The following is a 26,721-nucleotide window of genomic DNA, read 5'->3' on the forward strand; positions in this document are numbered from 1 at the left end:
CCACTGCCATTCTTGTTCTGACTCTCCTCATGCTTTCTGAGCCATCTTCAGTTTTTTCTTATCCTCCCCCTCTCCACCCTACCCACCCACCTACCAGGCACAGAAACCTGAACTGAAAAGCTGTTAGTGCAGCTCTGTTTTCATCCCCTGCCCCAGCTGGGAAACCACATGTGAAATTAAAATACCTAAAGATTCATTGTTCCTTCTTGCTGATGTTTTCTGGAACCTTCAACCACAGTTCCTGTCCTCAGTTGCCTGAAGACACAGCCCTCACACAGATTTCCTTTTAAAACATCAGAGATTGTATTTGTCATGGCAAAAGGCACCATCTCTGCAGGCTTTGCATGAATGTTTAGATCTGTTGGTGTGTCTGTATTTCACATTTGTGCCAAGCATTGACACACATTAATGCACAGTGTTGCTTAGCCGGCTTATTCACCCAAATGTACAACAAATAACACGCCAGATGATGAAACCATGCACAAAATATTTTGTTCCTTGATAGTCAGTGGAGCTGGCATTAAGAAGAAATATTACAGGGCTTTACATCCTATGCAGCCTGTGTAGTGCAAGAAACCAGAAACACGTACCCAACCACTGGGCTAAGAACAACTGCAGGAACCTGCACTAAAACAGCTGCATGTGAGCTTTAACTTCAAGGCAACACTGTTCCCAAACACCCAGGCTTTTTTAAAGAGCTGCAGGTAAATTCACAGCATCTCCCAGAGGCAGGTTAATTCATTAAGAACTGCAGCCACATCCTGCAAGCTCACAAGGCTGTTATTTCAGCACAGGGTTCTGTGTGGCTCTGCAGTCAATGCCACCTTCCAGCACACTCAGAAGTCACCAGGCACTAAAGTCCATGATAATCCTGATCCCAGTGGGAGCAATGCACGGGGGATGGAAAAACCAGAGCTGACACAGAACTGTGCGTGGCTGAAAAATACTGTCAGGACTTGCAAGACATTCTCAACAAAAGCCATCCTGAGGGAAATGCCTGACTGATCATCCGAGACCAAGGCGCCACAAAAAACGTTCAAGAAATTTGGAAACTAAGAGTTTCCTCAATGAAGTTTTCTATGAAACAGGTTAATAAACCTTTCAGAAAATAGGCTGTGCTGCAGATTTTCTGTTGCCTGGCACCTGTTCAAGTTTAGAGAAAACATTAAATATTTTCACAAGTGTAATTCTTACGGAGGTGGATGTGCTTTTTTTTACTGCTACTGGTAACAATGTATTTTTGGCTCTATTTTTTCTGTTTTTTTTTTTTTTTATGTATTTCATTTTAAATGGTCTTAATTTGTGACAAGAAAAAATAAAATCGGTAAAATTGAAAAAGGGCTTGGGATACTTCTCCCTTATTTGTCACCCTTGGCAAAGTCTTTCAGAGTTCCATTCTACCTTCAGCTGCATTTGTACAACCCTTCAGAAGGGCACAGTCCAAAACAAACACGAGGAAGGAACCTGATCCTCCCTATGGTGATCCAAAGAGTTGAGGTTTTTTATTAAAGGATTTTTTTTAGTGGGGTTGGTTGTTGTTGGGATTTGTTTGTTTGACTAAAAGAAATGTTTCCCCTGAACATATACAAGTTCTCAGGAATAAAATCCTTACTGAATTTCTAGACAGATAAGTAAAGACTTAGTATGTGAAAGACATAAACAAGAAGTCCATCAACATTACTTTTAACATTAATATTACTTTCATGACTTTAAATATTTAAACTCTAGTTTGGTGGGGGATGTGTATCTGCAATTATCAAATAAAATCAGAGTCAGCCACGTTGAACTGATATTCACATTTTCCTATACAACATTAATTTTTAAATTAAGCTGACCAGGGAGGTTTTTGAAAGACAAAAAGGTACAGCCTTGGATTTTGATGGAAGTGATTGAACTGCCAGGATCAAGGACTAAACAGTCGCAGCCAAACTGGAGCACCAGGGTCACCTGATTTGTACAGTACTGGGATAGTCAGTGTGTAAATTGTTGCCACTTCACATGCTTTCACTGGAGATACTGCATTGAGGAGCTGTTCGGGTTTTTTTCTCCATTCTTTGTAGTTTGGGCAAAAAAAAAAAGGTCACACTTAAAAGTAGATGGAAAGTCCCCGAAAGCTGAGATGAAGCAGGTCCTGCAGACCTGCCCAGAACCCAGTGGGAACAAAACAACCCTGCAGTGCCCTCGAGTTCAGTGTGATCACTTCTTCCATTTGAATTGAGCTATGAACAATCTGAGAAGCAAACTATTTCCTAATCACACAGGAGAACAAATGCTGAAATACACTTTTCAAGTAGATGATAAAACTTAATGTTTCATTATCAGGAAGCTACTGGCTTTTAAGTATGTAAAAAGCCACTCCAAATGTTATGACTGAGAGACAATCAAGGCCAAAAATGATAGAACTTCAGTCAGTCTTCAACGTGTTTTCTTGTTATTTATCAGGTTCATTATTTAAATACAAGATTGTTTTCTTAATTTAATATACATACTTACACAATGGCTTAAAAATGAAGTCATAATCCAGCTGACTGAAGTTTTCAGTAAAATTTCTCTGCTTCTTTTTATTAGTAATAGCTGGATCAGATTACTGCTGGCCAAAGTAACAGTCCATTAAAGAGGAGATTGAAAACCAGATCTCTTTAGTACTACCTTCCATTAGAGCAATTTGTAAATTAAATGTAGTTGCTGGTCCTTGGACTCAGCAAGCCTTCCAAAAACCTCAGTGAATCATCCTGTCAGACAAGGCTCGAGGCTTTAAGTAGGAGCTGGTGAAACTCTGAAGCCACAGTGTGGTTTTACAGAAAGCCACTCACATTCTAAGAATGCTACCACTGCCCACCGAAGTTATCACCCAAAAAACACAGGGCAAACTTTTGGAAGACATAGCCAAAAAAACAACGGCTGATATTTAATAGACAAGACATGAAAAAAAAAGCCCTTGAACTGCAACTCAACAAGCCAACTGGAGACTTAATTTCAACAACAATGCCTCTGATGGCATCACTGTGATAATACTTTTGTAAATGACATTTTTTGGCTCTCAAATACTCTGAAAAGAATTTCTTCCATGCAATCTGGAATCATATTCAAGGATCCTGTAACACTCCAATTTTCTATTTCAGTTTTCATGTAAAGTGTTTGAGGCTTTCTGGAATTGCAATTTAAGTGTAGAACAGACACCTCTGATAAAGACAAATATACTTAGATGGAACAAGTTATATGCAAATCACATCATCCTTCTATGTATAAAAGTCGATGCATTAGAGACTCAAACACACAATTTCAGGAATATAAAGTAAGACCAGCTGCACCCCAAAATTTTCAAATTCGCAAATTTAGTCCTTCACAATGTCATGTAGCAAGACAGGCAAAATAACAGGTAAGATCCCAGGCTCATTCCAGAACCTGACAGGCCATGCTTTGCCTACTCTTGGGACAAAGGCAAAACATGACTCAGGCAGTTGGTAAGTCACTGAGCAGCAAGTAGCTTTAAATCCCAACTGTCTGTAGCACCATCTGTGCTCCTTTGGGAATGAAAAAAACAGACTTTTCTTCGGAATTAGAAATCACAATATAAGTCCTTGAATGAACAACAAATAGAAGCTCAAAGGCCCAAAACACATGAACTTTCACTGCTTTAACATTTTCCCAATGAAAATACTGCCTGTTAAGCTTAGTATAGTGTTACTACCTATTTTCTTACCTATTTGGCTTGTATTTCATTTCTAAAACATCCTTAATATGCATTTGCTTCCAAGCAGCATTCTGTGACCAACCTTGTTTATTATCAGAGACAGCCCTTAAAGTTCACATGAATGACTAGAAAGCTTCCTGGAGCTCCACTCATCCTGCCTTTTAAACTAGACTAATAGTCAACCCAGGTAACTAGAAGTAAAAACAAAAGTTAAGAGATGCATTTAATGCACCACAGTAGTGTAAATCCTTTCAGAGTAATGGTAATTTAACCATTCTCTGCATTTCCTGAATGTAAGTTTATACTAAAGCATTCCCTTATATCAATGGCTTTGACAAGTCAGGAGAAGCAAAGTAAAAGGTGGCAATAATAGGGAAAGTGCTAAAAAAAAAAAAAAGACCACGTTTCTCTCAGCTAAGCATTGTAGCAGACTTGATCAATGCTTTTCCTCCATGGTAACCTACACCATGCTACAGCAGCAAAACAACCACACAAGCACAGAGTACTGGGTAAATAAAGACTCTTAATGCTACCCTGGTATAATGCAAATGGAACAAATGGTCAAAGGCATCCACTAACAGAGTGATCATTGAAACCCACACATCAGAACTCCTGGAGAGCACCATATTTCAGAAAGATGTTTGAAGGGTGTAGCTGTACCGAAGCTGGAGGCAGAACATTCCTTGTTGGATTTGATGATCAGACTCCCAGTGAGGTTCCTCAGTGAATGCAAACCCTACTAAACCAGTCCTAAATACATATTGGTTTTATATGGATATGTTTGTGAGGGAAAGTAAGGAGTTCTTATCACATCACTTATTCCAGCTGGCTTTGCTCTGCATTTAGGCATTTGCTTTCGAGGTTGTCCTTATTCTGAGCAGTTGGTTCCTCACTCTGTGCAACAGAGATTTCTGACTGGTCTGTCTTTGTGCTGGTGTCAGCCAGCTCCTCCTCAGCTGAGCTGGGGCCATGCAGCTCCTTCACGTGCAGGGTGGGATTGGTCATCTGCTCTGTGTCTGCTTGAGGGGCTGGCACGTTGCTGTCTTTGGGAAGCTCAGGGCAGTTGACAGGGGCTATCACCACAGGAGGCTGAGGTAGGTCTTTCTGTGAATGGAAGATCACAGTCAGAATGATGGAAAGCAAGAACCAGTTATCAGAAGTGATGGTCTTACAAGATGAAGGTTAAAGGTCCATCATCTCTGTTATCATTCTCCAGTAGTGGACACAATGCACACAGTTATCCCTTGGGTTTACAGGGCACCAGGGGATTTTTTTCTTTCCAGAAAAGTGTTTGCTTTCTGCCTGATTGTTCCACACCAGCAACAGGCAAACAGCACTTGGTCCTTGGCCACTCTGGTTCTGCCCACCTTTAGTATCAGTGATAAAGAACTGGCAGCTTTTCCATAACATTTTAGATGATCTCAAATATTTCTCCAACAATTAAATTCAGTTCTCTGGAGGAAACTTGTGAAGGTTATCACAAACAGTTGAATAACAAAGTAAAACTCGCTGGGGTGAACCACTAGCTTAATAGATTTGGCCTTCAAGTAATTATTCAAAAACTAAAATCATGCATCACGATAGAAATTATTCCTTTCTGAATCAAGTTAATTTCATTTGTATCATAGTGAAACAAAGTGATAATTTACTATACTGAGCTACACTTCTACCTTCATAAACAGTAGGCTATGAAAAAAACATTTCAAGGATACGTTTTATATAGTATTAAAAACCATTATATTTTATATAATATTGTAATCTTTTACTACTAGTGATACTTTCAACAGAGATCAAACAAGTAAAATTATGGCAGAATCAAGGATAGACAAGGTCTACTTTACTTTTCACCAGCCAGATTCAAGTGGCCATAAACATCGTAAAAAACAGAAAACCTCGTAAAAAGTACGTAAAAAAGCAAACAATCGAGAAAAAAAAAACAAAAATCTTTGTGCTTGTGCGATAATACTGCAATACTTTACTCAACTTTAATGCTAGTTAGGTTTTTATAACATTAGTATTTCCTGAAGACACTCATATCAAACTGGTATTCACCGCAAAGCCGCTGCCCGTCCAGAACATGGCAAGCTCCCTTCTCCAAAGGGCCACTGCGAAGCTGGTGAGAAGAGTACAGGGCACTAAGTAGAGGAGAGCAGGCTGGCCCATCTGCATCAGTGCCAAGGCAACAAAGGTCACAAGAAGGCCTATGCCATACGCTGCAAGAAAACAAAACCCAGCAAAAATACCAGTTATTCAGATATAGCTTTGCTCGAGCACAACTAAATAATTAGCTAGAGGAACATTAACTTTTTTCAAGTAATATTTTTTCAGGCCTCTTTAGAGAGAAGCATCATTTGCAGAATGCAAACCTGGAATTACTATAGTCTTTCTATTGATAATAACATGTTGTGAAAGTAGTGTGATTGGCCTAGTTCATAGTGTGCAGTTAAAGCATAACCTTAAGCAAAAATAAACAAATGAAGTATGGCACCTCATATTGTATTTATGAATTCAGCAGATATAGACAAATATTTTGACCATGATTATTGCTTCTTTTTTGGGTTGGCTTTACTATCCTGCCACACCGCTAAAATAAAGAAACCCCAGCAAGCTGTATGTTATAATTTGTTATTACTTTCTATTTAATTTCTGCATAAATGTGGCAAAATTTATTTAGTAGAACACAAGCAGCGTGGATCTCATATTGTAATTATTTTCAATTACATTTTCAAAACAATGAAGTTAATCCAACTGATTTTTATTCAAGAAAACAGGTGAAGAAAGACATTGAGGGGCTGGAGCCTGTCCAGGGAAGGGCAACGGAGCTGGGGATGGGTCTGGAGCCCAAGTCTGATGAGGAGCAGCTGAGGGAGCTGGGGGGGCTCAGCCTGGAGAAAAGGAGGCTCAGGAGGGACCTTCTCGCTCTCTGCAACTCCCTGACAAGAGGGAGGAACCAGGTGGGGGTCGAGCTCTGCTCCCAGGGAACAAGTGACAGGATGAGAGGAAACAGCCTCAAGCTGTGCCAGGGGAGGTTTAGGTTGGATATTGGCCAGAATTTCCTCCCCCAAGGGGTTGTGCAGCGCTGGCACAGGCTGGCCAGGGCAGTGGTGGAGTCACTATCTCTGCAGGGATTTAAAAGTTGTGTAGATGTGGCACGTGGGGACATGGTTAGTGGTGGCCTTGGCAGTGCTGGCTTAACAGCTGGACTCGATGATCTTAGAGGGCTTTTCCAACCTAAATGATTCTGTGATTAGAATACTCAATAACTCTTTACAGTTCTTGAAAATGTTTTTTTTTTCAGAGCACATTCTGTTATTATTGAGAGTTCCTTATATCTAATTAAAATAATTTTTATTGCGACTTAAGTCCATTGCCTCACATCTTATCTGCACACCTGTAAGAAAAGTCTCTCTGTCCTCTCTGCAGCCTCCCATTAGGCAGTTGTGGGACAGCAACAGAATCTCTTCTTTTCTTTTTTTTTGCCTTCTCTTCTTTTACAACCATGTGCTCCAGCCCTCTGCCATCTTGAAGGTCTCCACTGGATTTACTCCAGTATGTCAATGACTGTCTGGCACCAGGGATCCTGGTTAAGATTCAGTCTTAAAGGACAAATTGAGAGGAATAATCATTTCTCTCATAACTGATGATTCCACCTTGCTAACTCAGCCCTGCATGTGGCTCCTTTTCAGTGCTGCAATACCACACTGCTGACTCTTTATCAATACAACATTTTCTATCGTTTTCTGCAAATGATATCATTTTGAAAATACCAGGTAAGACAACAGTTTAACTATGTATGAGAGGAAATAACTTGGACCATTGAAATAAAAACATCTCTCTAACCCTGCTAGAAGTCTCCATAAACCCAGGTATTTTTTTGAAAGAATTTCTACAGCAGTTGTTCATGAAAATTTTTCACAACATTAACTGCAAGCACTGGAAGTCTTTGCTGGCAAAAGTATGTTGCAAGAAAGCCAAGAGGAACCTGTCAGATCCTATTCATCAGGTGTATTTACATCCATGGCATGTAACTCTGTGGATTCTACAAACTAAAGAAGAAAACTAATGTAGACGTTATAGTCATCAGAATACAATACAATTCCCTGCATCACAGCTCATTGGTTTTTAGAATACACAAAAAAATTAAGAACAAAGTCAAAGGATGATGTCCCTGAACCTGAATTCTCACGCACCATAAACTCAGAAGATTCATGAATCAAGAAACCAGAACGAGCAGAGGTGAGCACATGTAAAGATAGTGGAGCTGCAAGGGTTCTAGTGAGACCCTTTGGAGCCATGCTAACAAGAAGCTCCCCTTACACATGGCAGACAGAACAGCTCAGGAAAGCCACAGCAGCTGGTTTTGTGCTGGAAGGTCTAGCCTTGAAAGCACTTTGCTAAAATACTTCTGTTTAATAATAAAAGGAGAAGGATAAAACCATGCCATGCAAGATCGAGGACATGCTTTCAAGAGGGAGCAACTCCTGTAGGTCTTGCATTCAGGTGTCACTGTGGTACATACCTATTGTGCAGGCTACAAAATAGACTCTGGATGACTGCACCTGAATATCAAATCTATGGCAATAGGCTACCAGTAAGCCTAGGAAAGGAAAGAACAGTTAAACATGCTTTCAACCTAGTCACACACTAATATGCAAAATCATCAAAGCAGCTAGGAACTTTTAAGAATTTTTTCCCCCAACACTTCCTTAGAACCCTTTGTTTAAGCACCATGACAGCACAACTTACAAACCAGTTATATGACAGCACAAGTCCAGTACAACAAAAGCACTCCAATAGTTAAATTAACAGCTTCAAATACATAGATCATAGATAGAAAACATCATCTGATCCTTACTAAACAGTTGTAAAGATACAGTGTTCACAACAAGATTATGTTCATTATATTTCCCAAAATACAAGAAAGTAAACAGTTGATTTCCCAGAAGAAATCTGAAAGCCAGAAGGTGTATACCTGTTTTCACCTGCAGTGATGCCAGGTGTTCTTGTACAAACTATCTAAAATCAAATTTCAGAGAAGGTGTGGTAGAAACACTGAATGTAGTATCACTAACAAAATTAGGAAGGTTTGAATGGTCAGATGTGTGTACCCAAACAATGTGCAAATGGACAAATAACTTCCTTTATCACCAGACTATTAAAGATGCTTTATAGCATAAAATCAGTTGCTAAATCAACTCTTGCAATTTCTCTACATTTCTTGACATCACAGCACATGAAACTGAACCACAAAATGAATTTAATTTCTTATTGAGAATGTGAATAGTGCAGAAAAAAAAGAAGCTCTACTCACAAATTTATCAGGTTTATAACAGTCAAATCAAACTTTCCACTTGAATCAGAAGTACAAGAGGAATAAACTAATATGACAGTGTAACAAGTAAAATTCTTAACCTGCTAAACAATACCTGGAACTAAAATGTCTCCAAATCCTAGCAGAGAAAAAGGCCTGTCACACAGAGCCAGTGGTGAGGAATTCAGTCGTGGAACCTTCAGGACCATTGGGAGCTTAGAAGGAGAGAGACACATGTCTGATAAAAAGCCCACCTTCCAGAACTTGTTCCTGTTGTACTCAAACTGCAGGCCTCAAATACAGCAAATGTGTCTTTTTTTAGATTCATATTACATAACTGACATCTAACAAGATGTATAAGATAGGAATAATGAAATACACTATATTAATTTCAAAATCCTCACATGCAATAGGGTATCAACTCTGCTTTAACTGCAGGAATGTAAAAAATTTAGGTAAGCAGCAACATGCATAAGAAATAACCATTTATACAGTTAATTCATCTGGTTGCAATACAAGTCTCACAAGAGCAAAGACATGAATAATTTTAAAAAGCACATTTTTCAAATCACTTTAAAGACTTTTCTCTTGCCCCCCAGTTATTTATTACACAATTTATTCCTCTTTATTACACAATTTGCAATGTTGAGGCATAGTATGCCAAGGTTCATTGCAATTCTCTTTATTACAGTACATTAAAAAACTTTATGTTATTTTTTGTTTCTTATATTACTGCCAAAATAATCCTATCTACTAATACTTTCATTACTGTTTTATACAATTCATTCTGTGGCCAAGTTTTTGTGAAGCTGAGCTAACCAGCTTCCTTAGACTGAAAGCCTTTTAAAGAAAGGCAAAGGAAAACCAAAGCTGGTGTGATGAACCACTACAAGTCTACTTTGCCCCCCCCCCCCCCCGAATAAGTGTTCAGGAGCACTTATTCCCACATTAAGTTCTTTTCAGAGTGGCATCTCCATTTCAGCTTTCTGGTCTTCGAATTTTAGAAAAGTTAAAAGTGCAATAGTTGGATAGTCTAAATTTTAGACTTAGACTTTTAGATTTTTAGACTACATGCAGTACCTTCTCATGAGTGGCAGAATCCGATGGGCCTGCAGCCACCTCCACCATTATACTCTCCCCAGTCTAAATTAAAAAGGGGAAAATTGTAAATCAGCATTTCACTCAGCAGCTCTGGGATCACGTAGGGAACACACAGAGAAACAAGTCGTTACACTTTGCTCTGTGGGCAGCAGGCAACACAGAAGTATTTTACTTACCTTTGTTAAAAAAGGTGTGATAAATACAAAGAATACATCATACACAAAAAGAACCAGCAGGAGCAAGGTACAACCCTGAAGGAAGAGACAAGATACTTGGTATTTACACACTATGCACTAATAAACAGCAAAGAATTAATAATTAGCAGACTACCCAAGGAAAAAGCTAACAAAGACTAAAACAAGTCACCCACATATTTTTCATAATTACCGAATGTTTTAGATGGAGGAATTGGGTCTCACATGTACCATATAAAAGAAAGTAATCCTTGGACACAAAATTACATTTTAGTCTCTAAAATTCTTTATCATGTAAAATCTGCAAATGGTGCCGTTTCGGTTTGCCAGGAAATAGGAAGAAGTTCAGCACTGGAGGATGCCAGGCACAGCTTGAAACACTCTCCACCTATATGCTGCCAGTTTATAAAAAATTTATAGGTGAAGATACCTTGAAGCAGAGTTTGAAGAGCTGCTGAAGGGGCAACTAAACAACTAATACTGATTTTTGTCTTGGGATACCAAGTTGGGAAAGATTTGAAAAAACCACCAGAATGATGCATTAATTGTGTGTCAATTTGAAAACAAACAAAACCAAACCAATAAAAACAAACAAACAAACCTCCCTCATCAAAACAAAATCCACAAATGAGTGGGTGGTGTGTGACTTACTGGCCAACACTCTACAGAACAATCACATGCCAATTATTGGTCTACATTATATTCATTACATCCCTCTTTTCCCAGCTGCATATGAATGTTAAGTGTATTTCCAAGCCAATGTACTCCATTATAAGTGACTGCTCTGTTCAACTACATACATGCAAATATCCTCTCTTTACATCTGTTTAACTTTCATACCTTAAATGTAGGCAGGCGAATTGTTTTCAACATGTAAAGACAGAAAGCAATTCCTAAAGCGTCTTGCAGAACCCAGGCCCACCTTAAAAAGAGGAGAGCAACATTTTTGTGGGAAACAGTAGGAAAGGCAGACCAAGCCTTGTCCTCACTAAGGACCTGCTTGGGACAAAAAAGAACTTTATTCAAAAGCACTTGCTTGAAATCAACGTTGTTATCAGCATGGATTTGCAAAAGGGAAGTTGTGCTTGATCAACCTGATAACCTTCCACACAGAAATGACTGGGAGAGGAGGGACGGTGGGTGGGATGCTGTCTATGTAGACTTCAATAAAGCTTTCCAGTGAGAATCTTCCATAAGATCCTCATGGAGAGACTGATGAAGTACAAGCTGAACGAGCAGCGAGGTGGATTGAAAACTGGCCTAATGAGGTCATTGGATACCAAAACAGGAGGTGCTGGGGCCTCCGAACTCTTGTGTGCTGAGGCAAATCTACAGTTGGGGCTGGCTTTTGATGGTACTTTGCAGTATAGAAGTGCTCTTTGCTTTACTCTCCACTGTTAGGGTCAAAGAGAAGCAGGATCTGAGGTAACACTTTCCCCTAAAATGGCTTGGGTCTAGGTGCAGATGAGAGATTATGCTGTTGTGATCAATCCCTGTGCACTTGCTGATGGAGGTTTGTGCAGAAGACACTCAGGTCCACTCCAGCTTTGAGGCAGAAAATGGGATTTCCTAATCCTAAATATCGCAGGTTGAAATATCTCTATAGCACTTCTGTGCTCCTCAGCCTGACACTTCTCTTTCTAAAAGGTGTTTCAGAGTTGATGCTTCTTGGATTTGAGTTCTGTCACTGAATGATCCACACAGAACATGGACTGCACAAATGCAGTAACTGGCATTCAAGGCACAAGCCAGACATCTTTGGTATCACCAGCGGAAACACAAGCCAGTATTTAAGTTCCAATGCTGAATCCCTGACAGAGGGACCAAGAAGATGAACACAACTTGTATAGATGGGGAAACTGGAGCATCTGGGAGTGAGGGAAGAGGTAAAAAACCCCAAACCAAATCCAAACCGCAACACACCATAAAATATCCACCTCTAACAAAACAGCTAAGCACATGCTACAGTCAGGTACAGCAGCAACGCTGGGTGTAGAGAATCACTGACTAACACCAGACAGCTGAAAGAAATGAAAGATCTTACAATCTTCCCAGTTCTTATTCTCATGAAGAAATAAGTTAGACAACTTGTGTCCAACTTTCCATTCCCCTTCTGAGAAGCTGTGAAGTCAAAGAGCTCAGAATACTGACTGGGACTCAGAGAAATTAAACTTAACAAGAGACAGTAATTAAACCAACAAGAAAAAGGTGAAGTACATAAGGAACAACTAAGAATTTCTACCTGTCACTCCTAAATTCTGGATACATTTAGGCTTCTGTAGATGTCAGTTACTTATACTATAAAGCATATTACAATTTTTAGCACAGAAAATAAAATGTACACTTACTGATCTTCATTTCTGAAGACTCCCCAGACCACGCTGACAGAGATACAAAATACTGCCAAGAGCAACATCCTGACCTGAGGACGCTTGTGAAAATAAGGCAAGTTGTTGTCTGGGATTCTGAAAACAAAGCACACGAAAGCTACAGTTGTCTGTGTAGTTACCCTCTTTCTTTATAAACATTTTGAAGTATGAAGCCACCTTGTAAATCCCACACCTACCGAACAGTATAAAAAAACCTAAAGTTTACCTGTTAAAAATTTAGAAGTTGCCACATACCTGCACTTTCCCAAGGGGAATCTTCTTACAAAGGGAGACAGACAACTGTAGAGACCGATTGAGGCAGCCAGGCAGAATATCCCTATAATAACATAGACTGAGAAAAAAAAAGTATTAAGTCCAAGTTGGATAATGCAAGACATTCTTTTTTTCACACCCTGGCTGAATAAAGAACAGTCAATAAGCCTAAATGAGAAATAAGGCTAACATTTAAGCAGTGAAAGGTAAATTCTTGATTAGATTTATGCTCTTTGACTATCTAATTCTAGCTTCTTTTACTCAGGTGTACTTTATGCAATATCTACTTCAACAAATCAAAACCTCTGTGCTAATATTCTTAAAGTAAGTCATAAGCCTAAAAGGCAACCTATGGTGGAGTGTTTATCTTCTCTTTATGAATATACAGGAGCATTATAAGGGAACTCTTAAAATCACTCAGTAGCAAAATTAATTAATTCAGATGGGATGCACGTCCCACTATTTCCTCAGAAATATGGGGATGGCAGTTCCAGTGCATTAGGCTCTCATGGTTTTTTGTCAAACAATTTAATAAATGATCAATAGAAATTTATCATCTTTATAAAGATAAAAAAATTGATCCTGGATCCCATAACTTGACTTCAAATTGAACACTAACAGAGAGACAAGAATAGGTTCGAGAACACAAGAATAAAAGCTGGAAGATAAGTCTGTATCTACTTAATAGGCTTTAATGTTTGAAAGAAGTTCCATGATCACCTAAATCCAGCCACACTAAAAGTAGAAATCTACCCAGTGGGTTTTCTTACAGGGTTTTAAATCATATTGGGATGAAGAAACATGACAGAAGACAGAAATTTCATAATTATTTTCACAGCAAAAATGCTCTTTAAACGATGACAGCCTTGTGATACTGAAAATGTATCAATACAAATACAGCCTTAAGAGTACCTAAGTGGTCATAGAAGAAATAAAGCAGGACGAGCATTGAGCAGCACATCACTACAAACACACAGATCATTATTGGGGTCACATCCACTGTTTCATCATCGTGTTTCTCTGTCCCATCGTCACGTTTGTGCTTCATGTACCTCCTGAAAGAGTAACGTGGCTACAATGAGTACATTCCTTCTGCAACAAAATACACAAGGGTGCTGAATCTTCAGTAAGAAATATGTGGGGTTGGAAAACATGTCACAACACTAGTGCCTGCTTTGACTCCCACTCAAGTCAGTGGAACACCACATTTTCCGTGGATGTGTGAACAACAGATACAACACAGCGCACAAACCACTAACTGCTGCATTAGTTTATCCAGAGTGCTATTTTCATTCACCAAGAACTCAACTGAATCCTGAAAATTACCACACAACAGTTGGCTGACTTTGGAAGAAATCCTTAAGTGAGGTTATGTCAGTGTTGGAAATAAGCACGACACAATCACCTCCCCCAGCCCCCCTTACTGGGAAAATGTAAACCATAAAATTCCATTAAAAGATTCATAACAAACATAGCATATGTTAGTCATCTAATCAATTTGGTTTGCATTATACCAGTAAAAGCAGGTTTGTTTGTTGTTTTTTTTTTTTACGAGGTATTTTTCTGGTGGAATTTTGCAAAAGCCCAATAGGAAGCCTATTACTTTATAATTTTCTTTTTTTGAGCTTTTCAAATGTTTGGCCTTTTGACATGGCAAAACACTAAAACACTCTACATGCAATTTACACTGTAATGATTTCCTGTGATCAAGTCAATAGAAGACTCAGGGCCTTTCAAACATCACATCAGTATTTTCCCATTCTGGTTATACAGACAGTCTCTAAATCTCACTAGCAGACCTGCCAGGTGATCTTCACATAACCACCATAGTTGTTTTCTTTTTCTATGAAAAATACAAGAAAACTGATGTGCTGAATTCCAGGTACTCACTTTTTCACATCTCTGCTTCCTGCCCAGTAGCCTCCAATTGCAACAGTCCCCACAGCCATGACAAAGATAATCACCATGTTGTAGTCCAGCACAGGCTCATTTGGTGCATACATTGCCCCTTTCACTGAGCTGCCAAAACTCTGTGGAGGTAAATATGAGTTATGAAGGACATCCAAAAAGCTACCTTAGCAAAGGTTCTCTTATTTAATTTTCAATAAGCAGGCTCAGAATCAGGCTTTATTATAAACACTTAAGAGGAATCTATTTGCTCTACTATTAGTGATATTTATTTCCAGCACCAGGTTCAATTTTGATTTTATTCCAAAGATGAGAAATAATCTCCCAAGAGATCTGCATTTTTTTCAAAACCCAATAATGCAATCTTCATGAGTACAGCTTCCTACATGAGATAATATTATCTCTTATATGAGGTAATATAAATTGAGAGCATTTAGTATCAAGTTTACCTTGCCAATATCTAACATGTCAGTATAGCTGAGCAGAGCCACAGGAATATCAATCTCTTCATACTGACTTCTGTTACCCCCAGGAGGAACCTGAAAGACAGTTCAGAGGAGGTAAGAATATATTTATTTCTGCTAATACTTCTACTGCTTAAAAAAGGTTAAACTTGCAAATTCTGTTTCTGCCAATTTGAAAAATGTTCTAGAAAGGAACATAATGACAGCAAAAACTCCAGGTCAAAATGTATGACTGTTCCCAGTAAAACAGAAGTCATTAAAGACTGCAACAGCAAAATGCAGCAACCAAAATTCAGGCAGTATCTTTTGCAGATCAGGGTCATGGGTTTAGAGCTGATGTGTGCCTCTAGTATTGATCATACTCAAACCTACTAATTTTATTTTCAAAACTACTAATTTTACAAAACACATGTTGGTGATGCTCCAGCTGAATCTAAAGCAGTAGATTCAGTGTGATAGTACAATAGAGTCAAGAAACCAATCTCCTCCTTTGATTCCAGTATTTCACATGGAATAACAGTAATACTGAGCTCCTGACTTGAATATCACATGAGCTCTTCCTGCTTAAGTGAGTGCCTCTTGTTTCATTCATTATTCCTTCAGATGTGATTTCCAGACATAATTATGCAATGTACACACAGGCAGAATACACACACATTATGTATTTTAAAGGGGAGCATTAAATACCAGCAATGTGCACCGAAGACAAGACAATATCTCACATCAGAGGAGTATCAGCAACATAGAAAGATAAAAAGAGACTCACCAGTCTCTCTCTACTAACAATCAGCAGCCCACGAGCTCCATTTATCTGAGCAAGCCTCACTTTCTCATAGAAGGTGCAATTTCCTCGCATCACCATGGGGATTTGATTATTAAATCCCCCATCAGGTACATCAGAAGGAGAACACAAAACAGATGCTGTCTGATCCTGCAGTTGCAAGAGTGACTGAAAAAAAAATCAGTTAAACACATATGTATCTCTTTATATAACATAAAATTATAAAAGAAGAGCAGGAACCACAGAGTTTCTGAAGGGTAATTTAAAACTTTTAAGTAATGGAGTGATTAGAGTATTCTCAGAGAAACACAAAACAGTGCTGCCCTCTCTATCATGTTGGGTCCTGCCTTGCTTCACCTTATTGTGCAGAAGTCTACCAGTAATAAAATTTGGGTTATGATCTGCACTTGCATTTGTTTTCTTCAGCACCACTGCTGCTCTGCCGCATGCAACCAAGATGTGGGAGGAGTACAGCAAAGTGTTACCATTGCTGGGGTGGCAGAGTGGCATGCTGGGATGAGGGAGGGTATGAACAGCTAGAAACTGAAGCACAGGCTGGGGGAAAGTACAAATGCATGGGCAACAAAAATAAACTTCCACGTTGAAACCTACTATATTAAATACTGGATTCTAGGCTGCTTCCCTCACTGCTTGTGATCCAGAGATACTGCAGGCCTGCCCCAATTCCTTAATTTTAGCCCTCTTGAGACCCAAAGACATCCAGTCTGGTGTGTTTAAACAGGAATACCCCAAAGACACTTCAACGTTTTAGAAGTAACACTGGCACAAATTGTTCCTTGCAAAACCTAAACAACCACCAGCATCTTTGCCCAGTTCTATTTGCAAGTCATCTGGAAACTGCAATTATCTACCAATAACTGAGCTGTGCTAACAGAAGCAGGCCGCAGTCCTCATGGGAGGTGAGCTGTTAGGCTTGGAAAGTGTCAGGGTAAAGTTTTAAACTGAAAAACTGACAGATGGAACACTTTGTATTAGAAACCCACAGGTGCATGATAAAGTACCTGTGTGACAGACTCTCTTGTTTTAGGAGGGGAAGGTAAGCAGTAGCTGTCAGTAGCTCCAGGATTATTCAGAAAACTACTGTCTCCAGCCTACTCCTACTTTAGAGACAGTAAAATTCTCTGCACACACTTCCTGGCTGTCCAAGTTTCAGGTGAGCTTATCACTCTATCAGAGCAGAACACAAATGCAGAGTGAGCTCAGGTTGGTGTACTGCACCACCTCAGTTAATGAATTGTACTGCTGGAGTATGGAAGGAGAAGGAGGGAGAATGTGAAAGAAGGGAAAAGCAAGAGAGAATTGAGGAAGGAAACAGAGATATGCAAGGGATACAGCATAGCCAAGCCAAGTGTATGTGGAAGTGTCTCTGCAAGCTATTCTGGACTAGATTGGCTCCTGCAGAGCTATGAAATATATCTCTAGTGAATTTTTATGAGACTGATTGAAACAAGATGTTTACAGTACAGTCCCCAATCCTCATAAATACAAGTCTGTCATGTAAGTGCTGATTCACGATACACAGTGAGGGCAAGTGCAAGAGTTCATCAGCTGGGTCTACACAAGGCAAAGGCAGCTATTGTATCTGGAGACTAATCTGCAGTTGTAATAAACTCATCACAGTAATTACGACTTGACTATACATCAATAAGGAACACTAATAATTCTGTGGGGCACTCAACTGGTAAATCAAGGAACACAGTGAACCAAGTATCAGTCAACTACATCTTCCTCTATTAGTAGCTCATCAAAGTGCATTTGCTGATTTCATCACCCAGTGACAGTAACTTCTTCCCACAGAATAAAGAACTGACCCAATTGTCAGCTCACACAGATTTGGATAATGCAGCAAAAGCTTGACACAGTTTGTGACTACTTAATCTTACACTTGACAAAACTATGAATCACTAAGAAAGCACTAAAGCTCACAGTTCAGTACATTAACAAAGCCATGTGGTATCTTCTCGTATCATGCTGATACACAAAAACTCCTTTCCAACCCCAGCTATGCATCATCTTCATTTCATTGATCACATTGTTGGAAGATTTTTGTTTTGAACCAGTAACAGTCATTATCTCTGCACACTGCCTGGAAATGAATATTACTATCTTAGTACTGCCTAGAGTGATCTTAACAGATAAAAATATTTTCTAAGTAGAGGAAACAAAGCAGTTGCTTCAAATTCTACTAATCCAAGTAAGAAATTACAAGTTTCCTTGAAACAAAGGGATTTTTGAGTGCATTCTTCTGTCATTAGTTAGCTAGGTACTTACAGCTTTACCCAGGTCATGTGGCAAATGGGCCCATTGAGAGTTGAAGAGGATGCAGTAGTCTTTTCCTTTGCTGCTCCCCTTCTCTGAGAGGACATGTACCATCCCATACTCGCAGTACACCTGAAAACATAACAAAAATTTCACCATAAGAATTTTAAGTCACATAAAATAGTGGGAGTAATGGGCATAACTTGCTGTTGACTAGCCTGCTTTGTGTTTTTTTTAAGAAAAACAAAAGATTCTACGAAGTTTCTTTATCTGTGCAAGGAGTACAGTGAAATTTGTTATCATTTCCATCATGCTTCAAAGAAAGACTTCAAGATACATTAGGCAGATTCCCTCCTACACAGCAACTGGTCTAAGAATCAAATGAAAGCTTAGTGGATGTGTTTAAAAAAAAAACAACAAAAGAAACCAAAAACCCCAACCACAAACAACACAGCCAGACTGGTGCATACATGGATATAACCAGAGCAAGGGAAAGAAGCTGGAGTTCTCATGTGGAACACACATGAGACTTGGAGTACTGTGTTCAGCTCTGGGGCTTCCAACATAAGAAGGACACAGACTTGTTGGAGCAAGTCCAGAGGAGGCCACAGGGATGCTCTGAGGGCTGGAGCCCCTCTGCTCTGGAGCCAGGCCGGGAGAGCTGGGTGGGTTCATCTCAAGAAGAGAAGGCTTCAGGGAGACCTGAGAGTCCCTTCCAGTGCCTAAAGGGACTCCAAAACAGCTGGAGAAGGACTTTGGAAAAGGGATGGAGGGACAGGACAAGGGGAATGGCTTCCCACTGCTAGAGGCAGGGTTAGATGGGATATTGGGAAGGAATTCTTTACTCAGAGGGTGGTGAGGCCCTGGCAACCTTCTCTGGTTGCCCAGAGAAGCTGTGGCTGCCCCACCCCTGGAAGTGTTCAAGACCAGGGTGGATATAGCTTTGAACAGCCTGGTCTAGCCCACCCCGTGTCAGGGGCCTGGAAGTAGATGATCTCTAAGGTCCTTTTCCAGTCAAACCATTCTGTGATTCTATGAATAAGAGGCCTGGTCCTTAACAACTCCTGAAAGTACAGCCTAAAGTAACGATCAATTCTACATTCACATCACACCAAAACTCAACCTTGGACACCTTTGCTGTAGATGTGATAAGACTCCACAGCAGCAGCAGCTCTTTTTCTGTCCTAGGTAGCACATGTAGACTCTCAAGTCTACATTCTGCATTTATTTATTCCTGCTTCAGCGACCAGCAGTCACTGCTGTCAAAACTCCAACAATATATGCTATAAGTACTGAAGATTACATATCTAAGATTTATAATTAGAGGCCTGTCCTGTGCCTGGCTGGAATGGAGTTAATTTTCTTCACAGCAGCTGGTATGGTGCAGTGGTTTAGATTTGTACCCAAAACAACACTGATAACAAACTAATGTTTTAGTTATTGCTGAACAGTGTGCACAGTGTCAAGGCCTTCTGTGTTTCTCTCTCTGTCCCCACAGTGAATAGATGCCCAAGAGGTTGGAAGAGGTCACAACCAGACAGATGATTAAACAAAGATATTCCATGCCATAGAACATCATGCTCGTTTTTATAAGGAGGTCAGCCACCTTTTGCATCATGTAAACATCACAATCCTCCTGAAAAACTCCTGGAAACTGAAGTAACAAAACATAATCCTGTAGGAATTTGGAGAAAGAGAACAAGGACTACGGAGAAAAGTAAACATATTAACATGGAGCAAATGTACCAATTTGAGGCATCTTCTCAGTTGTGATATACAGTATGTACTCTGCTTGTTCAGCAAAGTGCTCAAACTACATCTAACTGCAAAATGTGCTGCTTTTAACTTCATTCTCATATTAACTGAGCCAAAATAATTGTAAATCCTCCCCGTCCTCAGAAGGTGTTGAAGAAACACAAAGTGTATCATGAGGTCTGTTCTTACTGTTCTAAGGACCCTGAAACAAATCCTGCTGCCCATTTCTAAATGACAAATGGGTCCCTTGTGATGCTTCTCCCTCTGACAAGAGGCTCTTGTCCTGGCTGGAACAAGAAGGCATTCAGAGTGTCATTTTAACATCAGCCAGGTCACCATTAAGTTCTATGGGACACTTCTGTGCTCCTCGGGGCAGCAACACTGGGATTGCAGACTCTGTCTTGGAAGGAGTGTCAGGCACCATCTCCACTCATTGAAAAAGTGTAAGTTAAGAACTCTTTACTTCATACAAAATACCAAACATCAGTTCCTCGGTACCAAGTCTGCTCACGTGCATTCTGTGACCATCTGGTCAGGCTTGAACCAATATCTTAAGAATTCAATTTAAGCTCTGACCAGCTGCTGCAAAAAGCTTTTAATGTTTCAGACAAAAAGACACCGAGATACAAAAGAAATGCTCAGAAAGTAGGACAAAAACTAACTTTTGAGGGCTTTTTTTTTTTAATGTAATTCAATTATACAAATCCAGATCAATGCTTCTTTTTGTAGGAGAGCCTTGCTGATCTTCAATTGCTGCTTCAGAGCGTCTCAGTGCTCTTGTAGAACTACTTCAATGTTCAAGTAGTGTTGTCTGGTAATAGATTATAAAAAGGGAGAGCAAGTGCAAATTATATCTGTACTTTAACTTCTCACGAGCTATTAGACAGGAAAAAACTGACCACATATTAATTGTGGCAGTCTCAAAATATTATTTTAGCCCAGTGATTTGGGAATCCAGTGCTTAGGAATACCAAACACTGCTTAATGTAACTGGATTCTTCCCATTATCATCTCTGTGTTCCAAGAGTATTTGTTTCCTATTGTAAAGGGAAGTGTCTCCATTTTATTGGCATTTTATCTGAGGACACTCAATAATCCTTACTAGCACTTAGCACTTTGAAGTTTGTGTTTAAACATAAATAAAATCTCTGAAACACCTACAATAATTGACCTGGTGCTCCCCTGAACTAGTCACACACTTGGTTTCTGGTGGAACACTGCCATTCATTAGTGACCCCAGGACACAGGATGAGCAGAGAGCAGCAGTTCACCATGGACAGTGGGTTCAGGAAAAAAAAAATGAAAAAAACTCAAAACAAACAAACCACCCCCCTAACTATCTTATCTTTCTACATCCCCCTTTGTGTTCTACTCTCCTCTACCCATGCACCCAACTCCTCCCCTTCCATTCTTCCTTGTCTTTCTCCTGTCCAACACTCAAACAAAACTGAAGTCATTGACTGAAGACATGTTTAATTGCTCTATTGCTCTGACTCAGCTTTCCCCAAGGAAATCACTTTGTGCCCACCAGAACTGATGAAACCTTGTTCTGGAGAGAAATCCCTAAGCATTGCTGCTACTAATTAGAGAGAAAGTTATGACAGACTAATCTGTCAACATCTAGTGTAACATTCATAAGCTAAACACACCAATGAATCAATAATTATGTAGTTACACTCTTACAAATACAATTTACACATCTGTTTCTCCAGGCAGCATCTGAGGAACAAGATACTAAAGATCACTGAAGTCAGCAGCAAAGTCATGTCTTAACAAGCATGTTCAAAAACCCATTAAAAGAATCCATCACTTATTTCTCCCTCTTTATTTCAAATCCCACTACACAGAAGTTACCATGCACCCCTAAGGAAGCACTCAGGGTAAAAAGATGCTTTTTGAAACACTTTTAAGAACCATAGAATGGTTTGGGTTGGAAGGGACCTTTAAAGGTCACCCGGTACAAACCCCCTGCCATGGGCAGGGACACCTTCCACTATCCCAGGTTTCTCCAAGCCCCATCCAACCTGGACTTCAGCACTTCCAGGGATGGGGCAGCCACAGCTGCTCTGGGCAACCTGTGCTAGTGTTTTATCACCCCCACTGTAAAATGGCCCTTTAACACACACAGAGGCAGTGATGGGATTCTGCTGCAAGATGTCAGCAAAGCAGCAAAGAAATATCATTGTAAAAATACACAGGAGGTAGAGATTTTTCTGTTTAGCTCTTCTGTATATAATTGATCTCTGCTAACTTATGCAGCAACTTTTTCCCTTTTTTTATAACATTAGTGTTCATTAAGTGCTCTAGAACCAATGACATTTGTCCTGAAGGATGGGAGGTCACACTGATCAGTCAGTGCAAGTCAAAACCACCTGAGCACAGGGCAAGTTTCCAAGATATTTGTGGAGAAAGGGAGACACTGTTGTGTGTATGGAGTGACAAAACAAAAACTCCAACTGCTTGCTTTGGTGGACTTTTTAACTCATATCTCCAGTATCCAATCATGGCACCTAAACCCCTTTCAACAAAAGGAAGCACTTTAGAAAAGTAATCCATTCTTATCATCTTGAATTTGACTTTCAAGAGTAACAAGCCATAGAGATGAAAATAGACACATACCAAAGACCAGAACAAAAAAGTGTTTCCTGCCTATTGTACAGGGTCTGACTGGGCTTAGATAAGCAAACAAAACATGAAATAGCTCAGTTTTGAATATTACAGGTACAACTCTCTCCAAAATCTTCAGGTAGTTTTGCAGGAACTAACTCCTGTAACTGAACAGCTTTATGCACTTGTGGAACAATCAACCTGTACATTTAAAAGTTTTACATGTATAAGATATAAACTACACATCTTTAAAACAAGAGAGTAAGTACAGGGTGTGTTGCTACATGGAGATAACCATTACTGGAACTCAGGAATAATCCCCAAATGGCACCCTGGAGACAGTAATACACAACTTTGCTTTCTGAGCTACTTAATGGATGTTCTTTAAAGGAATATTAAGAGAGTAAAAGGTTCCTAATGTGAAGTGCTCAAAACATTTTAGAAACTATGTAGGTTTGTGTGCCAAAAGCCAAGTAAAAATCAAGCATGAAAGGAATTAAAGACAATATAAGCAGGGCTAAAAGCAGAAGAGTTTTAGAAACTCTGTGAAGAATTTAGTCCCTTGGAGAACATGGATTAACAAACATCTTTACAAGGCAATTATCACTTAGAATCATAGTTCTGAAGCCTGTTAACAGCCACTACAAGTTTGCTCCTATCCACTTTGATGCTTCCAGTTTTGTTTTTATTCATGTCACTAGGTATCAGACAACAAAAGTTCAAAGCAATGCTGCTGATTCAGTGGCATGGTTGGCAACATTTATGATGATTCTTAATTCCTAGAGATCACTTCATATCCTAGATTAACCCAGCAGAAAAATGTCATCTCCTGTGCAGATCCTATACAATGTTCCTACAACCCCCAAGGGCTCTTTTCCAAGTGTCTGGATGTCAAGTCCAGCCTTTTTCAAACACAGAAGAATAACAGCTGCTGTGACAATAATGTGTATTATGATACTTGCTTCTTACTAGTCCTGTGGCTTAAAAAGCTCATAATAGTGTATAATTAGCACAAAACAAACTGTTTTCTATAAAGCTGCAAAACTGGAAAAGGTTTTGACACAACTGAAACAAAGTTTCAGGGGCAAAATTTAACAGGCAACCCAGCTAATCTAATGTTTGTGGCATTAGAAGGACATGCTTGTTGGCTCTGAATCTCATCAGGTCCTTCCACCGTTTATTTAATGCATAAAAGAGCAGAACACTCCCCAGTGTTTTTGCTGTGTGAGTTTTTTGGTCATTTTGGTGAACTGATGTAGCTCAGAGACAAGCAGTAGGACTTGCAAGTTATATGATGGAAGGAGGTAGAGATAAAGAATTCAGCTCACCCGTATTTCAAGAAACTGCAATGTGAGTGACCGAGCCACCAACCCAGTGGCTGTTTTGTTTGTCCCTCCCTGCCTCTGGTCCCACACTCACCTGGATGCCCCATCCACCTTTTCCACTTTCAGTAGCTCTATGAGCTGACTTGGCCACCTGAATCTCAGAGAGACTTGACAGATTCTGGGAGCTGTGTTCCCTGAAGAAGGAAAGAATGAGCTATCCCTACTCTTAGAGTAGGTACCACGTCAGAGTTCCCAGGAGCTGGGGTCATTCTTTCCCATGAACTGCATCAATTCATTTGGAGACCAGCAATAGCAGACAGTAAATTTGCACACAAAAAACTCACTTCTTCAACAAACACTGTGCGGTGGAGAGAGCTACATAATCATAATGCAACAATTCCAGGAGAGTAAACTGCCAACCACCACCTCAATCCACAATTTCAGGCAGTCTTTTCAACTCTCTGGACCTACATCATAGAGTACTCTGATTTAAAATAAAACCATCACCACAATTCAATATTCTGCTGAAAGCTGCTACAGTGAAGGCCAGTGAGATCCAGCACACTCCCTGCAGATCATGTTACTGTATTCATCCCTAGTCAAAGGCTCATGTATATGCGCTGTTTTTACAGGACAACTGAGAGGTAGCAATGCCATGAAGGAACGGGAAGTTAAATGAAATGTGAGAACCTGAACACCAAAGCAAGATCTAAGTGCAGACTGTACTTGGATCTATAAGATCACACCCCTCTTGAGGTGTTCCCAAATGAGGACTCAGATTTGGGAGAGCAATGCTTCAGTAGCCAAGCTGTTCCTTCTCCCTAAATCAGAGTGTAGAAGCAAATGTGGACACCACCTCCTCCTGCCCCATGGAAAAACAAACAAACAAAAATTTCTATTATCCTATTTCAAGGAGGGAGACAAAGGTACATGCCCAACAACACTAAGGCAAGAGTAAGCCATTGATAATGAGTACAGCTGCTACACAGCTCATGACGAGAGCTGCCAGCTCTGTCCCCAGAATAACCCTGAACATCAGTCACAGGGGTATCACAACAGAACAAGTGCAGCAGAGCGCTGCTCTCTGCCTCAGGCTGAGGGGGATGTACTACCCAAAACCATCCCAGCAAGTGCAAGCACAAGAGATGCAGAAGTACTGCACAATATGAGGTATTCAAACAAATTTTAAACAAGTCAGCTTGGCTAACAGAAATGTCCTGGCAGCATACAGAACATTAATTTTTCACTGCGGCAGCAGGACTGTTTCAGCACCCTGGCCAGTCTGCCCAAGCTTGCTCAAGCATGTTAACACTTCCACTGCACAAACATACCAAATGCTTACAGAAGGGAATGTGCTGCAATGCATGGAGCTGAAGGCAAGATCTCCAAGTACCCACCAGCGGACTATCTCACCTGCTGTCCTGCACTGCCACATGCTCACCTTCTCCAAACTGATGGATCAAACTGACTCCATCTCAGCCTTTGACTCATTCTTGCATTTTATTAATTTGTGGGGCCTATGCTGGCACTACCAGTCCACACAAAGCATCAATGGAGATGACAAAATGCACAGGGGAATAAGAAAGGGATGACCAGAAAAAGATGATGAAGGAAAAAAGGGGACGATGCAGAAATAAAGAAGTTAGCTGGTAACTAGACCACACTGTAACTAAAGATCACTGGCAAGGCATCAGTATGCAGACAGATACAGAAGAGGGAAAAATTAGACTGCTATGTTAAGATGTTACACTGATAATGCTCAAGAAGACACAGTACCCTCCAAATTACCTAATAAAGATTTAAGAAGTCTAAATGCCACGTTAAATGACACTTCAACGTTTTCAGAACACAAAACACTAGAACTTATAAAACAAAAGTTACATATCGTGTAATACAATAGCTAAAAATCCACTCTCTCCTGTATCAGGATTACATGCCTAGCTCGTCACACCCTTAAAAATTTATCCTACAAAAGTAATAAATATTGTAGTAAGACTACAGGGTCAGCGGAAATCCCCCTTCTTTTCCGCTGGTGCTTCCTCAGAGCGAGCCTGTCAGCCGGGACGAGCCCAGGTCCGTCCCTGGGGCTGGGCTGGGCTGCGCTCCCCTCCCCGGGGCTGCTGGGCCGGGCCCACGGGGACCCCAGGTTTTAAGAGCTACGAGAAGTACGCTGTTAACCAAGGAAAGGAGAAAAAAGTCCCAGACGAGCCCAGAGACACAGCTCTATAAACACCGCCAGACTGCGGCGGGCAGGGCCCGCAGCGCTCGCTCTGCCGCCTTCCTGCGGACACGGGCCCGCTGTGGGGCCGCCCCGCCGGCCGCGGCACCTCCGGGCGCCCCGGCCGCTCCCGCCCGCCGGAGGCGGCCTCGAGCCCGGACACACACCCGGACACACACCCGGACACGGGCACGGACACGGACATCCCGCACAGCCCGCCCGGGCCCGGCTGTGCCCGCGGCTGCTCCCGCCCCCGGGCCGGGGAGCGCCCGGCCCAGCGCAGCCACTGACCTGCGGCAGGAGGTGCAGGAGCAGCCAGAGGCGGAGCGAGGCCGCCATGCCGGGCCGCTACCGCTTTGTTCCGACCTGGCCCGGGCCGGGCCCTTCCGCACCGGGTCCTCAGAGCCCGCCCCGGACGTCCCGCCCCGGACGGCCCGAGCG

General features: G+C 40.7%; 1 protein-coding gene across 2 annotated transcripts; it reads right to left on the minus strand.

Moving 5' to 3' along the window:
- Nucleotides 1-1,258: 1,258 nt before the first annotated feature.
- SPPL2B (signal peptide peptidase like 2B) lies at nt 1,259-26,707 on the minus strand. Of its 2 annotated transcripts, none has more exons than XM_027706213.1 (15): nt 26,572-26,707; nt 18,388-18,507; nt 16,081-16,263; nt 15,300-15,389; nt 14,833-14,972; nt 13,855-13,997; nt 12,925-13,021; nt 12,649-12,765; nt 11,141-11,222; nt 10,283-10,357; nt 10,086-10,148; nt 9,121-9,220; nt 8,214-8,291; nt 5,747-5,907; nt 1,259-4,798 (listed from the first exon to the last, which is right to left on the minus strand). In XM_027706213.1, the coding sequence occupies exons 1-15, from the start codon at nt 26,617-26,619 to the stop codon at nt 4,511-4,513; spliced, it is 1,785 nt and encodes a 594-aa protein (XP_027562014.1). In that variant the 5' UTR covers nt 26,620-26,707; the 3' UTR covers nt 1,259-4,510. The 2 variants fall into 2 exon arrangements, with proteins under 2 accessions (XP_027562014.1, XP_027562015.1); XM_027706214.1 differs by having other exon boundaries at nt 4,523-4,798; nt 5,679-5,907.
- Nucleotides 26,708-26,721: the final 14 nt, after the last annotated feature.

Source organism: Neopelma chrysocephalum, unplaced genomic scaffold (genome assembly GCF_003984885.1).
Source record: "Neopelma chrysocephalum unplaced genomic scaffold, ASM398488v2 Primary Assembly neopelma1_365, whole genome shotgun sequence".
Lineage (NCBI taxonomy): Eukaryota > Metazoa > Chordata > Aves > Passeriformes > Pipridae > Neopelma > Neopelma chrysocephalum.

Bases quoted from the DNA above. Each gene is read 5' to 3' on its own strand.
- SPPL2B (XM_027706213.1), bottom strand. From the start codon at position 26,619: ATGGCGGCCTCGCTCCGCCTCTGGCTGCTCCTGCACCTCCTGCCGCAG. The intron at 13,998-14,832 runs GTGAGTACCTGG...TTACTCTTTCAG, and splicing joins GGAAGCAGAGATGTGAAAAA to GAGGTACATGAAGCACAAAC. The intron at 12,766-12,924 runs GTATGTGGCAAC...CTTTGTTTTCAG, and splicing joins TTCCCCTTGGGAAAGTGCAG to AATCCCAGACAACAACTTGC.